At 41.3% G+C, this 16105-nt stretch overlaps 1 protein-coding gene across 2 annotated transcripts in view; it reads left to right on the forward strand.

The window, feature by feature from the left end:
* The window catches only part of HTR7 (5-hydroxytryptamine receptor 7), a 77523-nt gene that overhangs the window by 46139 nt on the left and 15279 nt on the right, over nucleotides 1-16105 (forward strand). Inside the window, exon 2 of one of the 2 annotated variants that reach the window (XM_072995291.2) lies at nucleotides 8702-9456. In XM_072995291.2, coding sequence (XP_072851392.2) covers nucleotides 8702-9455 — 754 coding nt within the window. In that variant the 3' untranslated portion in view covers nucleotide 9456. The remainder of the gene's footprint in view (nucleotides 1-8701; nucleotides 9457-16105) is intronic. The other variant, XM_020803189.3, reaches the window with a different exon arrangement.

Consider the following 16105-nt stretch of genomic DNA (forward strand, 5'->3'; position numbering starts at 1 on the left):
TAGTATTATACTGACTTTGGGTGTTCTGTAGCAGTTCAAAGACATGTGCAACAATGTATGCAATGATTCGTACATTTTCTTATATAGGATTGTACCGTGTATCTGTGAATCTCTACAAACATTGGCCATGTATTTCTGAATGCTTCTTGGCAGATATCAGTGAGGGAGACCCAACTAAAAGCATTTACCCAATTTAGCTTTAACAGCTGTATTTTTGTGCCTAGAAGATAGTTGATGTTACTGATTTCAGGAAATATGTTAAGTATGCAGATGTTGCTATTAAGAGGTGTAGTGTTTGCTGTGAGTTGCCTGGATGAAAATGGATTTGAATCAGACATTAGCTTAAAAAATTAATGTGTTTAGCTAATCACTAATATGCTCCAAAATTATCCATCATTATTGACTTTTGGTGATGAAAGTCTTTAATTTGTTATGTTCATTGTTATATTAATTTTTACCTTTTGAAGAACTCATAAGCAGTCTGAAAAGCAAAGCTCCTGTTCTATGCAAAACCTTCCAGGATTGCAAAATCTTCCTATTTGTATCTTTATCACCAGTTTCCATTGTGGAGCAGAGATAATGGCAAAACAAAGAACAACTAACCAAAGCTCAATAATTATTATTTTAAGAAATTAAGAATTGTAGGCCCTATTGAAAGCAAAACACGAGGTCTCCCATCATTGTTTAGTTCTTGTAACAAATCAAAGTACAGTATCGTGTTATTCTTAACATGTTATTTTCAAGCTCTTTTCTTTGTGTTTCCCACAATTAGAACCACCAGGCAGTGGTAGGCCTGGCCCTACCACTAGATATAGTGAAGTGGCTGCCTCAGGCAGTATATTTGGAGTGTTATGAAAGAACAGCAGATTGTTATTTAATTTGTTATTATTGATGCCAGGGATGGGGGGGGGCGGAAGTGCATGTGGGACTTTTTGCATCATGTGTCCAGAGACATGGGTAGTATTATGTCTTGGGCTGGTCTTGTCCAACAGCAGTGCACTGGCTCTTTAGGTTATGGACTCTTAAGCTCTATCAGAGCTTCTGGATAGCTAAATGGTTTAGATCTCTGGCTATGGAGGCAGAGATTGAGTTCAATTCCCCACTGGGGCCGGACTTGATGATCCAAAGGCTGTGTTTCAGCTCTGCAGTTCTAAGATGATGATGATGATGATGATGATGATGATGATGATGATGATGATGATGATGATATTTCGTAACAGCATAAAAGCCACTGTTATGTGGGAGCTTTTGATAGTGTTTGCAGGGAAATCATCATGTGTCTGGGCTGGCGCTTGTGGCTACTTCTCGTGCTGGCTTTGCTGAACCATATGAATTAGACTTCTAGCTGTAGGATTCTGAAAGAGCAGTGATATTCTTGTGACAGTTTTGGTCTTCTAGTATCTCTCATTAGAAAGGAAGTACTTTTATGTTCTTGTGAGGATGAGGGGCGCCATCACTTTCATGGCTTTTGTCCCAGGCTTCCCCAACCAGGTTCCAGCCAGATGTGTTGTACTCTACCTCGGATAATCCCTCACCAGATGGTGGAATTTGTCATCTAGCAAGTTTGAAAGGTGCTGGGTTTTGAGAAACCGCTTTTATGCAATTATTTCATATGGCCTTTGGCAGTGTATATATATATATTTTTATGAGCCTGTGTGTCTGTGCCCAGCCCTCAAATTACACATATAGTTCAGCCCTCAAATACCGCACAAGAGTTCAATACTTTAATGTGGTAATTGCTCATATGTCTGAGGGAAAAAGAGAGGAAAGATCATGAATAAAACAGCACCGTTAAAATTCTCCACTTCCTGAGGATAAACATTGTTGTAGCTTCAACCTTCTCCAAGAAATGAGGAAGGCTCACTGTCTTCACTGGATTCATCACTCTCAGTCTAAGGAATTTTCTTCAATAAGCCTTTTGGCATTGTGAGCAGACACCCATGAGTGACCCACCAACACCAGCACTGCCTGTGGAAGAAAGGCAGAAGTACGGTTGAATGTGAGTTTTGCCTTTCAGGAAGCATTATGGCTCATGTGCAAAGCTATCTTTTTTGCATGAAGAAGGTTACAAGTTCAACCCTTGGTTTCTCTACTTGGGGAAAAATCCTGGATAGTCACTTTTGCCAGTCAGTGTTAGCTGTACAGTACTAAACAAAATGGACCAAATGCCAGTGAAAGGCAGCTTTCAGGCTTAGGGAGGGCAGAGAATCATTCCAAAATCCCTCTTTTTAAACCAATGTAAGTTTTTCCTTTCTATTAGTCCTTCAGCAGAAACCAGGCTAGATAATAGCTTTGTTGAATCATTAGAATAGTTTTGAAGGCTGGCTCAGTGGTTTAGTTATTTGGGTGTGTAGCCAGAGTATGGCAGTTGAATTCCACACTATGCCTCCTGGGAGAACATCTCTCTCAAGTGATTTGATGAAAGCCACACAGTCCCAGGATCCCCCCGGAATAAGGGAATGGCAAACCGCTTCTGTGTATCCTCTACCTGGAAAGCGACACCCTAAGTCAGAATTGACTTGATGGCATGGAATTATTATTATTAGAATATATCTGTGAAGATTCTCAGTCATCCAGGTGAGGTTGTCTGGAAGTTGAGTCATGGAAACTGGACTTCTTTCTTATTAGGTTGAAATGTTTTGCTACTCATCCAAGTAGCTGCTTCTTCTTCTATTATGCTGCCCTTTCATCTCTCTCCAGAAAGATCAGGACCACAGGGACCAGAAAGACCCACTGTTAATAACTGTTAACGACCCATGACAATGGGTGGAGACAATTATCCCTCACCCCCAGTCCTTTGTCTTTCTAACAAGCCTATTCAGACGGGGGAGTGAAACCAATGTGGAGGATATATCAGGGATCTCCTACCAACTCTCCTCAGACTGAAGAAGCAACTTGGATGAGTAGCGAAACGTTTCAACCTAATATTATTAGAATAATTTAAAACAAGTCAGCTTCTCAGTTCGAGGTGTCAGTTTCCACATCAGGCACTGTAGGATGAACTATCACTTCTCATCTCCATAGACAAAAGAGTTTACCAGTGATCAAAGGCTTTCAAGTTGATGCAACAAGGTTGGAGTCTGTCTTGGGATATTATCTTAACACAAGCTTAATGCTGCAACATCTGATCAGGAAAACTGTTTATTTTCTGTTTCTCCCCCATCCCATATATATTCTGCAGTGCCCAGCCTGATGAAAATCCTGCTAGACTCGAAGGCTTGCTGGCTTCTAACATTTTAGTGATTTCATGAAAGATAATCACCTAGCCTTGTTTTCCTTTCTGTTGATAGTTAGGGTGTGATTACACAGGGAAATAGATTACATTTTGGATTGCTTGTCGAACAGTCTATTACAATATTTTTTTTCCAGCATTCAAACACAATATGAGGAATTGTGCTCCAGTCTGACCCCGACTTGTGCCAGACTTAGATCTTTTTGGCCCAACTGTAGGGATACTGATTTTGGGGGCCAGGCTGGAGTAATCCCTCATGGATGGAAGGGTCACTTTAAGGAAGAGGAAATACATGGTTGTCCCCATCCATTTGGTATGACCACTGGAATGAGTCTTGGCCCTAACCAACTAGCTGAAGAAGCTTCTGAATCAGATTGTCTCAAGATTAAAAAAATATTATGGAAGTAGAGCGTCTCAACTGAAAGTTTTTTTTTTTCATAGAGATGAGGTTAGCAGAGCTCACTTGTATATTTTGCTTGTTTCTCACTGAGACAGAATGTCCATTCAACATGAGGCTAACTCACTGGAGTGAAGCTGGTGCAACATGATGCCAGCTGGCCAGTAGCCTCTTCATTGTTTTTCTTGGCAAAAATACACACCAGTCTTGTTACCGGTACAGTCATAATCCACTGAGGAGATTGAGGCAAAAATGTGCTTATATTTCATGATAAATCATACTGCATGGAAACAATCTATTAAATAAAGGCAGCTGTTTAAACACCCCAGTACTCAAGGGGTGTGTGTTTTGTAATGTTGGATTGGCAACATCATCTTATTTGGGCAACAGTCTTGCTGAATGTTACGAGGCAAAATTGCCAATTTTATTTTCTCTACTTCTTGTTATCTAAGGGGAACTACTAGGTATACTTTATAGTGTAGGGCAAAAGCAAGATCGCTGAAACATGTCCATATGGAGAGGTGAGTGTTTCTGTTGTTAGGAGTGACAGACAAACAGAGCAGAATGCAGCTGTCTTGGGAATTAAAAGTAAACATGGTTGCAAAACCCTCACCTGCAGGGAAATAAAGGCCAATGGGAAATCATATTGTGAAGGCATGTCTCTTGCTAAAAGGAGATTATATAGGAGATGGCTTTGGAATTGGAAGAGAATGAAGAAGTTTCTCTAAAGGAATGAACCTGCAGTTTTGAAGACAAAAGTAAAGAATATATGGTATATAGTAAAAAAAGAAAAGAAGGTAAATAGAAACAGAAGAGCAAAATGAATAGTGTGTCAATGAAAGAGAATGAAACAAAAATATATTCTCAAAGGCTTTCACGGCCTGGATCTGATGGTTGTTGTGGGTTTTTTGGGCTCTTTGGCCATATCCTGAAGGTTGTTCTTCCTGATGTTTCTCCAGTCTCTGTGGCCAGCATCTTCAGAGGAACAGGAGTAGGAACAGAACATGGACAGAGTTACTACTCCTGTTCCTCTGAAGAGCCAAAGAGCCTGAAAAACCCACAACAACCAATGAAACAAAAATAACTTCACAAGTAGTATGTACACAGGATCCATTTATCCATTTGAAATTATTTTTAGGCCATCTGTAAATGAGGACCCTCCACTAACAGGATTTGTTATTTACAAATTTCATTTATAAGATAATAGATTTGGTAAAACAGAGTGTAACCTGGGGGGGGGGATTGTAGTAAGAAAAGGAAAAATCGTGATTATTGTGGTGACATGAAAACTAAGGCTTAGGAAAATCTGCATTTATATGTAATATTTCTAAATTATTGCCGTGGTTTCAGTATGGCAGTATTTGGAGGAACTCCAGTCCAAGTTTTATCAGTAACACAGACCACAACTACACTAATCAGAGAGGACCACAAATGGTTTTGCAGTGATTTCACTTGTCTTACATGAGTCAAGTCCTGGTGTGGTTTTTAAAAGTATGCATTGGTGCCACGTGTTGCTACTTGGGTCAGCTTCTCCTGTGCCAGAAAGGAGCAAGACCGCTCTGAAAGGGACATTTCAGAGCTGTCCTGCTCCTTTCTGGCACAGGACTAGGGGCGGCTGGGGGTTTTGGCACAATTTCGCACATTGCTAATTATCTCATTGTGTAGCCCATGTGGATGGCTAGTTTGCAGCCCAGTGGCATTATTTGAGATAACAACCCTGTGACTTATTAGGTGGTGATATTAAAAGGGAAGATGGAAAAAAGCCCTTCTCTGTTTTCATTTTTTAAAATATTTCCTAAACTGATGCAGGGCAATTCTAATGCCATGCTATTTGGTTGCATCACTCTTTTGATGTGCTCCTTACTTTATTTAACAACAACAAAAGGAAAGCCACTGCAGCTGGCTGAATGAGTGTGAAAAAAGCTTGTAAGGGCTCCACACCTACAAGGCAACCCCAGCAGAGAGAGTCCCAGCTGAGGAGGAAGGTGGGAAAAGAGATGTTTGTGGAGGTGCCTGCCTTCTGTCTCTCCAACCTTCACACCAGTGTTTTCCCCTCACACTGCCACTGTCGCTGCTGCCTCCTTACACATGAGTAAACTGAGTAAACCTTGCCTGTAAACCCATGTTCCAAAGGCCCGTGTGGACCCTTCGCATGGGAGAATAAACACCTCTAGTGTGAATGGAAGGATCGCTCAAGTGAGAGACAAAATAGGTGGCATTAAAAATAAGAGTGAACTTTTAAGAATGAACCAGACCACTCCAAGTTCCCCTGTCTGGACAGGCCCTAATTGTGTTTTTGCATCCAATGGGATGTTGATAATTAATAAGAGTTAAAAGTGGGGAAATATAAAACCTCTTTATTTCCTATTGGAGTCTTCAGGAAAATTTCTCTTCGAATTTTTGCTCATGTGAGGAGGAGAGAATCCCACCATTGGCATTATTCTGTTCTCAACCACATGGAAGACTGCCCATTTGTTTTAAGATAGCAAAGTAGTAAAGGTAGCAGTTAAGTAGTTAAGATAGCAAAGATAGTAAAGAATTAGACAACTGTCTCTTGTCTGCTTGTCTCTTGTTCTTTACTAGCATCCATCCTCCCCACAACTTCCCTCTTCCTTGTGCTCGTATCAGCATGCACACATCACTGGACAGAAATTTGAATTTGTGGTGATTGTGTGCCACTGTTTTGGGGATGGGTGCAAAAAAGGATGGGAGGGGGTCTGTACTTTGAATAACTGTGGAGAAAAGAGAATTTCACAAGGTATAACTTGCAGGACAGAAGGGCCACCTCTGCCTTAATCATCAGGTTCTGGGTGACATTGAAAAAGCCAGTGAATTGTTAGCTCTTTCCTTGTAATTTTACTGCTAGGAATAGGAAGAGATGCTCATGAGGGTTTTATGTTTTTTGGGGGGGGGTGGTGGTGGTGGTTTCTGATGTACTCAAGATAACTCAGTTGTGTTTGGGTATTGCGTATGCTGGCCTGTGTGGGTAAGAAGCACCAGGTACCCCATCCTCGGACAGGAGTTCTCTATGACAAACTGCACATGCTATAATTCACTCTTCCACAACACCATTAAAAAGATACAGGAGCCCTGACGGATGAAAGAATCCATTTTCTGCTGTATGTGGGGAAATGGATACAGTGGACCCTCTACTTACCGAATTAATCCGTATTGGAACGGTGGCTGCAGGTTGAAAAGTCTGTAGGTCGAGTCTCCATTGACCTACAATGCATTGAAAACCGATTACTCCCATAACCAGCCGTTTTTGTTCCATTTTTGTCCCATTTTGTTTTTTTTTTTCCTGGTCTGTAGGTCGATTCTCAGGCTGCAAGTCGAATCTAAATTTTGCAGAGAAGTCTGTAACTCGAAAAGTCTGTAAGTCGAGCCGTCTGTAAGTCGAGGGTCCACTGTAAGAGCTAAACACATTTCTGTTCAGCCATTCTGCATGGCCTCTCCACAGTAGACAACTTAGTGATTTACATTATGTTAAAAAGGGATTTCAAGGTTAATGTAATGTATATACAGAATGAATATATTGAAGTGAATGGAGTGAGGGCTGATTGATGTCTGTTTCATCTTTAGAGACCATTATCTGCACCTGAAATAGAAATATAAGAGGGAACTTAGTGCATTTTATGTAGATTAATGAATTTTAATTTCAAATGCTGTATTTTATAGAATAAATATAGTTTTGCCCTGACATGACTTTCTCAATCTAATGCATTTTAATCATGTCAGTATAATGTTCATGGAATGTAAAAAAATACTTGAATACATTAACTTCCACTGTGGGGCACTTCAGAAATACTGTATATAATATGCAAGGTTGACCTTAACTGAGGCTATATTTAACCCATTACCACTCTGACTTGGAGATATACAAGCATTTTTTTAAAAAAAAATCTGTGTTTGAGAACTGCTAGTTATAATGTTCATAATAATAGTACATATTTCCTTTAATTTTTCGTAGAATTAGATCATTTTTAAGGCAGAACTGCACATGATGCTATGATTGCCCATTGTTAGACACCTGTAAAGTGAAGTGCAGTTTTTGAATTCATATGCTTATAACTTTTCCTCATCAGATTTTTCCCATCCCGGAACTTGAAAAGTTACATTTTAAAAGTAACATGACAGCTGAACTTGCAATGGCCCCTTAAAGTTGCTACTAGTGGAGTTATAGTTTTGAAGAAGTAACACATTTTTATTGCTCAAACGTACTGTAATTAGTTACTTTTTGTTTACTTTAAAATATTGTAATGTGATTACAACATTGGTAAGTTTTCCAGTTCTGACAAGTAGTGATGTCGTGCATTACTTCCAATTACTGTATTAATATAACTAAAGTAGTTATAGCTATGCTGCAAAGACAATGAAGCAATCCCTTCCCTATATATTGCGAAAATAAATTATTGCAAGAAACTCTGTGGCTGAAATCCAGTAATGTAAATTATGCCTTATAACTCTGGTAATGTCATTGGCTGTGGCTATGTTTTGCTAATAAAAATCCTATCACTCCTCAAGATTCCTAAGCTCCCCTAGGATCCTCTTGGTCCTGCTGAAATCTTTGAGGACAGCAGAATATTTGTGGTGGAAAAGTCTTGCACAACCTCCTGAAGCTGATAGGGCTTTCTGATGAGCCTTGGTTTTCCCAGCTGTAACTTAGTATTACTTATGCACTCCTTTCCCTCTTGCTTTTTGTTTTGTCAAGATGAAGGGAAAAAATGATTGTGAAGCTCTTGGTGTACTTAAAACAAGCTCTGGAGTTGAAAAATCCAGCATTTGAATTGTTTAGATTTAAAAAAAAACACACACAATCCAATATAGCCATATAGTCATGATCTACACCATTAGCCTGTTTTAAAAGAAAATGTGTGTTTGAAGAACCAAGCTAGCCTGGAATGCAAATTATTATTTTTCCATGTTTCGTTAACTGACCAATTTGTGATTTGTTATTATTCAGTCTGTAGTATCTGCACAGCAGGTGGTAACAGAAATAACCCTGTTCTCTCTCTCTCTCTCTCTCTCTCTCTCTCTCTCTCTCTCTCTCTCCCCCCCCCCCTCTCTTTCAGGTACCTTGGCATTACTAGACCTCTCACCTATCCCGTAAGGCAAAATGGGAAGTGTATGGCTAAAATGATCCTTTGTGTGTGGCTGCTGTCAGCTTCCATTACATTGCCACCTCTCTTTGGCTGGGCTCAAAATATAAGTGACGACAAAGTTTGCTTGATCAGCCAAGACTTCGGGTACACCATTTATTCCACAGCTGTGGCATTTTATATCCCCATGTCGGTGATGCTTTTCATGTACTATCAGATCTACAAGGCTGCCAAGAAGAGTGCAGCCAAACACAAGTTTACAGGATTCCCACGCCCTGAAGAAAATGAAGGGGTGATGTCTGCCAATGGCATTGTGAAGCTGCACAAGGAATCGGAAGACTGCACCAATTTTTCACGGCTGCTGAAGCATGAGCGGAAGAACATTTCCATTTTCAAAAGGGAGCAGAAGGCAGCCACCACCCTGGGAATTATCGTAGGGGCTTTCACCGTGTGCTGGCTGCCATTTTTCATACTCTCCACTGCTAGACCATTTATCTGTGGGACGTCTTGCAGCTGTATCCCACTGTGGGTGGAGAGGACATTTCTGTGGCTGGGTTATGCAAACTCTCTTATTAACCCATTTATATATGCCTTCTTCAACCGGGACCTGAGGACAACCTATCGCAATCTGCTGCAGTGCAGATATAGGAATATCAACCGTAAGCTATCAGCTGCAGGCATGCATGAGGCCCTGAAGCTTGCCGAGAAGCCCGAGTTTGTTCTGTAAGGTCATTTGCCTTTTATTAGACTTACTAATTTATGTGTATCTTTTTCTACCAAACAAAACCAAATAAGGTCAAGAAAGAGTACAGTATGTTCTTTTTCGGTTAAAGATTTTTCCCAGTTTGTGGTGGTCTCTCTTAAGGGTGCTGCAAATTGTATAAAGAGTGAGTTCTTTTTTTAGTGTAGTTCACAGAATCTTCTAACCAGCACAACCACTGGATTCTGGGAATTGTAGTCCAATAAATAAATTACATTTTTAAAAGGCAAATTCCCAATTTTACTTCAAGTTATAATTGGATTTTGGTTGGAGGTGATTGTATCTGGGACTTGTTTTCCAAGTTCTGGTTTTATCAGGAAAAGATGCTGAGAATCTCTTGAGGTGGTCAAGACTCAACTTCCAACTACAGTTCATAAAGTTTTCCAAGAAAAGAGGGATATTTTTTAACAGGTTTCAGTGTGTAGGGTCGAGATTTCCTGAATGCTTACATCTAGAGATGGGTAGGAGCCTCTATTTGGAGGTTCCTGTTGGTTTTTATGCATAGCAACACAGGTGCCATGCATTCCCTTTCCCCCACCTCTCCAACTGGATCCCCCCCACTCACCAGTCAGCATGCATGCTCCTCCTCCTCCTCCTCTTGGGCTATTTGACCAGTCTCCAGCAGGAGCATGGGCTTCCCTGCCTCACCTCCTTCACTGATCACCCACGCAGACAAGGAGGCAGGACAGGTGACCTCGTGCTCCTGCTGGGGACTGTTTGATCAACCAAAGAGGAGGATGAGAAGAGCATGTGCCAGCTGGTGAGTGGGTCATTGGCGGGGAGGCGGGAGAAGGAAACATGCAGTACCTGTGGTACCACATGTGTGGACTGGCATGAACCTCAGTCTAAACCAAGGTTCCTGCCCATCTCTACCCACATCCCATTTTAATCAGTTATCAAAGTACTTGGATGCCCAAACACCAAAGCCCTTACATTAAAGCAGTTGTCTCACAGTCATAAATTTGAATTTAAGATCTAAATATGTCGAAATAAAGTAATGGCAGTTCTGCTCCAAACTTTGCTGCTGCATATAATCTTAACTAGAGAACACAAACACAAATTGGCAGGAAGCTATGTGGCCAGCTGATTTTCCATCCTGCTGTTTTGCACCTCTAAGTATTGTAGGTACATGGAGAAAATTGCTCCATTTTCTGGTTTGATACTATGGGTGATTTAGCTCTTTGTGCAATTTTGTGCTCTCTTTAGCTTACAAGCAGCCCACAAATCATCAGTGAGCAGTGAAATAATTTTGTTAGAACTACGAAATACTTCTCCAGTTTTGCATTTTCCAAGCTTATTTTGTTTCTTAAAGTTGACCCCCAACATGCATTCAGAAAACATAAGCATTTCAACAGAAATAATAAATAAAATGTGTTTGCTGATCACAGCCTCTGAGTGGAATCCTATCCTTATTTACTCTAGAGGAGCTCAAAAAATAAGCAGCCTAGGGGATCACATGATATACAGAGGCTCATCTTGCAAAGACTGCTCATTTGAGCGCCTATGATTGTTCAGATTTTACCACAAATGGTGCTTGCTTGTCCTGTGTCACAGCTAGGAAGTAACAAAATTGTGCTGCTATGTTAAAGTTGTGATGCAACTTACAGTAATGGCTATCACCCATGTTTAACTCTACAAATGTTTAAGACAGTATGAAATTGTCTGAAATACTTGTAGAATCAAACATGGGTAATGGCTATTACAGTGATGTAGAGCCTTTCTTTTGAAGACTTACAATTGGATTTTCTTTTTCCTTTCAGTAGTGGGACTTCTGGTGTGCCTTTGTATCTGGGAACTAGTTTGTTCAGTGGCAGAAGAAGTACATCTGGAAATGGGTGGAGGCAGAGCTCATGAGTCCTGCTGCAAATATAGAGGCCACTGCATGACCCTCTATACCTGTTGTACACTAGAACTACAATAGGATCCCCCTTATCCACAGGATCAGTATCCACTGATTCACTTATAGGCTGCCTAAAAATATGAAATAAAAAACAGAAATATCTATTTATAATATTATATGAAGTTCCAGGATGTATTTACCAGAACTGGCCACTAGAAGGAACTAGAGACCATGCAGTGTATAGCAGCAGCCCCCAACCTTTTTTGGGGCCGCCGATTGGCTGGGGAGAGCGAGTTCCATGCGCAGGGGGGCCAGGGGCATGTCACACTTGAGCGATGAGGCCCCCCACGGGTGTGGCACGCCCCCTGCGTGAACATGACATGCTCACAATGCATGTGTGCCCGGGGGGGGGGGCAGAGATCTGTATCCGCAGCCCAGTTCCGGCAAGCCCACGGACCAGCAGTGGGTTGCAGAGGGGGCTTGACAACCTCTGGTGTATAGCATTGCGCCTACCAGGGGAGTTGGAGCCGACCCCCTATAGATATCATGGTCCTGTTGTAAAGGACATCTCTCTTATCTGTTGTTAGTGAGAGGAAGGTTTATGTAACCTGTTCAGGGCAGTTATAGCAGTTTGATTGCACTTGAACTGCCCTGGCTCCATCTTATGGGATTCTGGGATATGTACTTGGTGAAATTCTTAGAACTTGTAGTCCAAGGGAGAGCACAGGAGCTGTCCAACGAAGAAGTCTTAAGTCACTCACCAAATGACAGATTCTAGAATTCCATAGTAGGCAGCCATGACAGTTAAAATGGCTGCCAGATAACTGCATAGCGTAGATACTCTCTTTGCTTCAGAGGTTCTGTTATACATCCATATTTCTGAAAAATTATGAAAAGGTCTCCCTTCCTTCCTTCTTGCAGCTTGAAGAAAACTGAGGGAAACTAATGCAAGATTTAAGAGACAAAGATGGTTACTATCAAGGGGATCTAATAGGATGAGGGTGGGCCACTTTGTTTTACAATGGCTGCCTCATGAGAATAGTAACTTGCTTTTGTCTTGGACAGAGATTTTGAAGGACACATATTTAATCACTTGCACAAAATTATAACGTTGAAGATTAGAGCGACTAATCATTTTAATCACTATTTACATTTTTATAACAAACTAAAAAGTCACCATACTGAAGTGATATAATGAATAATTAACCTTTCAATGAAGTATTTGGCCAGCAGATGATGGCTTCTATAGATACGCTTTGCTATTTATTGATGTCTCTTGTTCTAACCACTTCTGCGCTTCATGGTAGACGACTTGGGCTCGTATGGTCCCCTCTCTTCCTGTCACATGACGAGGAAGATATGTTTGGAAGCAAAGATTTATTTAAAACAAGTCATTTTGAACATGTAATTTAAATTGGGGTGAACACCATGGCTCTGGGGCCGCATGTACCTCACAAGGTTTTTTGGGGTCTGCACCCTTTCCCTGGTCCTCTCTTCCCATAAAAATTGGTGAATTACAGCTCCTGGAACTCTCTAGATACTGTGTGTTGATTCCTCTTTTGAACAGGCCATGAGGCACCCTAGAATACCTATGTTAGATTTCGTTTTTATCGGCTTGAAAACTGGCCCTTGGACTGATCAGAGGTACTGATTGTTGGTTTAAACAAACCATAGTTAACACTTTCTGTAGGTGTACTATATCACAAAATGGAAATTGCAGCCAGTGAAGAACAAAGGTATCAAGATATCATAGAAGTAGCTAGATTGTATCAATCCACGTAGTTTAAAATAGCAAAAGACTTCAACATACATCATCGGTACTGTAGCTAGGTTATACTGTGGATTAGAACAAGATGGAAGCCAGCTCATGTTGATTGCTTGTCACTCAGGAAATTGAAAACACATAGAACTAGCTAGATTGTATCAATCCATGTAGTTCAAAAATAGCAAAATATTTCATCATACATCTTCTGTACTGTAGTTTTTTTGCAAGACCCTTGCAGATATGTTTGTTTTGCCAGAAAACAAGCAAGTGGGTCCTAGAGCAAAACAAGTCTGAACTATCTCTGGAGGCAGAGATGATGAAACTGAGGCTGTCACACTGTGGGCACATATGAGAAGGGAAGATTCACTTGAAAAGACGATAATGCTGGGAAAGATTGAAAGCATCAGGAAAAGAGGAAGATCAGACATGAAATGGATTGGAGTTTACAAGAGCTGAGCAGGGCTGTTGAGGACAGGACATTTTGGAAATCATTCATTCATAGGGTTGTTATAAGCCAGAGACAATTGGAGGGCACATAACAACAGCAACAACATTGAAAACCTTCTGGGGCTGACAGTGACTAGCTGAGATGCTCAGATATAATCCAGTTTTAACAAACATATTAGCAACTGAGGGAGCAGAACTGTCCACCATGTAGTGCCTACATTATAGCAGCTGAAGGGCCATGAAAATTAGGATCAAAATCAGAGCTTGGAAAAGTCAACTTTTGGGACTATAACACCTTTGAGGCTGAATGTAAAAAAAAAAAGGTCTGATGAAATCCTCAAAGAGGACATGGGGATAATGGAAGCAAGGAGAACAAAAAAATAAAAAAACTGGAACCGTTCAGAGAAGGAAGTCTTGAGAGATGTGGAAGATCAAATGCAGATACAGGCTGGCTAATGAAGGGGTGTAGAGTGATCAATACACATTTATCCAGATCTTGACTGCCTCCTGCAGTCTCCTATTGAAGGGACCCAGATAAAGCTGATATAGGTGTTCACACCAGGCCTTCTTTCTTCTGCAGAGGAAGCTGTTCTGGTTTCAGGGAAACACAGCTATTGTCCTATTAAAGGAAGCAGACAGTTTAAACAGATACATCATTCTGGGTCTTGTCTCAGGGTGAGAGCACAATATTCCCCCAGGCATACAACATTTTCAGTGCTACAGTGCCTGTGAAATAAGACCGACATGCAAACCACGGTATGCTATTTCCCAGTTGAACAGCTATAAAATCATAGCGGGCCAATTTGTCAAATGCAGACTGAGCCAACCTCAGGTTAGAACAAAGAGTCAATAGTTTGTTCTCAAGGGAGCTTTGACTCTAAGGGCATGTTCCCTATCCTGTCTTGTTTGGCCATATCTGAGGAATAAGAGTCCTAAAGATAGATTTAGGCTTGTAACCTTAAAACTACTTTTGTGGCCCTTTAAACAGTATCACACCCCCCCCCCCAATCCTACTTCTCTGTATTGGAAATGCTTACCAATTCCTTACTTTTTATCTTGGCCTAAGCCCTGTTCAGCTGTGAGGGTTGAGGTTATTTATTTATTTATTTATTTGATTTATATCCCGCCCATCTGGTATATCATATCACTCTGGGCGGCTAACAACAAGGATATACAATTAAAATAAAAATCCATAAACATAATAAATGATAAATAGAAAAAAGGAGGAAAATTAAGTCAAATTAAATACTGGCAGGAGGGAAGGCCTGGGTGTAGAGCCATGTTTTTAATTGTATTTTAAATGTATCCAGCATAGGGGCCACGCGAATCACAGGAGGGAGATTGTTCCAAAGGCAAGGAGCCACCTCCGAGAAGGCCCGGTTTCGCGTCTTTTCCCACCGGGCCTCCCTCGGCGTCAGGCTCCTCAGCCTCACCTCCTGGCTCGCGCGGGTGATCCGGGTAGATCTTGGTGGGAGCAGGCGTTCCGCCAAGTATCGAGGTCCCAAACCATTTAGGGCCTTATAAGTGAGCATTAGAACTTTGAAGTCGATGTGGAAACGAATGGGCAGCCAGTGCAGTCTGGCCAGGATAGGAGAAATGTGATGGAATTTTCTCCCTCCAGTAAGGAGCCTGGCCGCTGCATTCTGCACCATCTGAAGTTTCCGCGTCAACCTCAAAGGCAGCCCCACATAGAGCGTAGAGGTTGATCTGTCCCAGGTAGTTTGCAGATTTCTAGAAATTCTTGGGGAGTTTCTGGCAGTGGTAGGCATTTCGATCCACGGTTCCCAGAATCCCCGATGGTTATCTCCTAGTTTCCCCCAATGCCGAAGGTGCCTGGAGGATTCTTAACTTTTCTCAGATTGAGTTTATGCAGAACGTGGATGTCATTCCACTGATGCCGTGATGACTCTGTGGAAGATGTCCGCGCTAGGCTTTTCTCAAGGAATAGCCACCCTTTGACATTTTAAAAGAGTGTGCCAGGGCTGTTCATTTGTGTCACTGAAAAGAACATTTGCTCTGTCAGAGGGTTACCACAGAATTTCTCTCCGCCTCCCCCATCATTTTAACAGAACTAATAGAAGTTTCCATCTTCCTGTTTGCTGTTTAGACTACAACACTTTTGATTTCCCACTCCACAGATGGTGTTTTCACTGTACCATATTCTTCAGAGAAAGACAAGCCAAATAATTTTAAGTAAACATACTGCAGGCAGTCACTGAGCAAAGGATTTGCTTAGTAACTGTGGGAGGCAGTTGTTTATCAGGGCACATTTTGGCAGCCAAGGAAGAAACCAGTGTATAATGGGAGCAAAGCCATTTCGGTTGCACTTAAAATTCCTTAGGCGTGACTAAAGTAGGATTTGTCAGGAACTGATAACCTGTGAGGTTCATGCTTGGGGTCTTCAGGACTTTCATGCACAAAACTGTTTAATTCAAATACATATGAGGAAATCATGGAAGTGAAATAACTTTTTGAGCCTATAGAGAGATAGTTTCACCTGAGCCCATATGGGAGCTCTCCCTAACAGTAGCATGACAGCTGGACAATTCTGGAGTGCAGGGAAAT

The sequence above is a fragment of the Pogona vitticeps genome, chromosome 3, assembly GCF_051106095.1.
Source record: "Pogona vitticeps strain Pit_001003342236 chromosome 3, PviZW2.1, whole genome shotgun sequence".
NCBI lineage: Eukaryota > Metazoa > Chordata > Lepidosauria > Squamata > Agamidae > Pogona > Pogona vitticeps.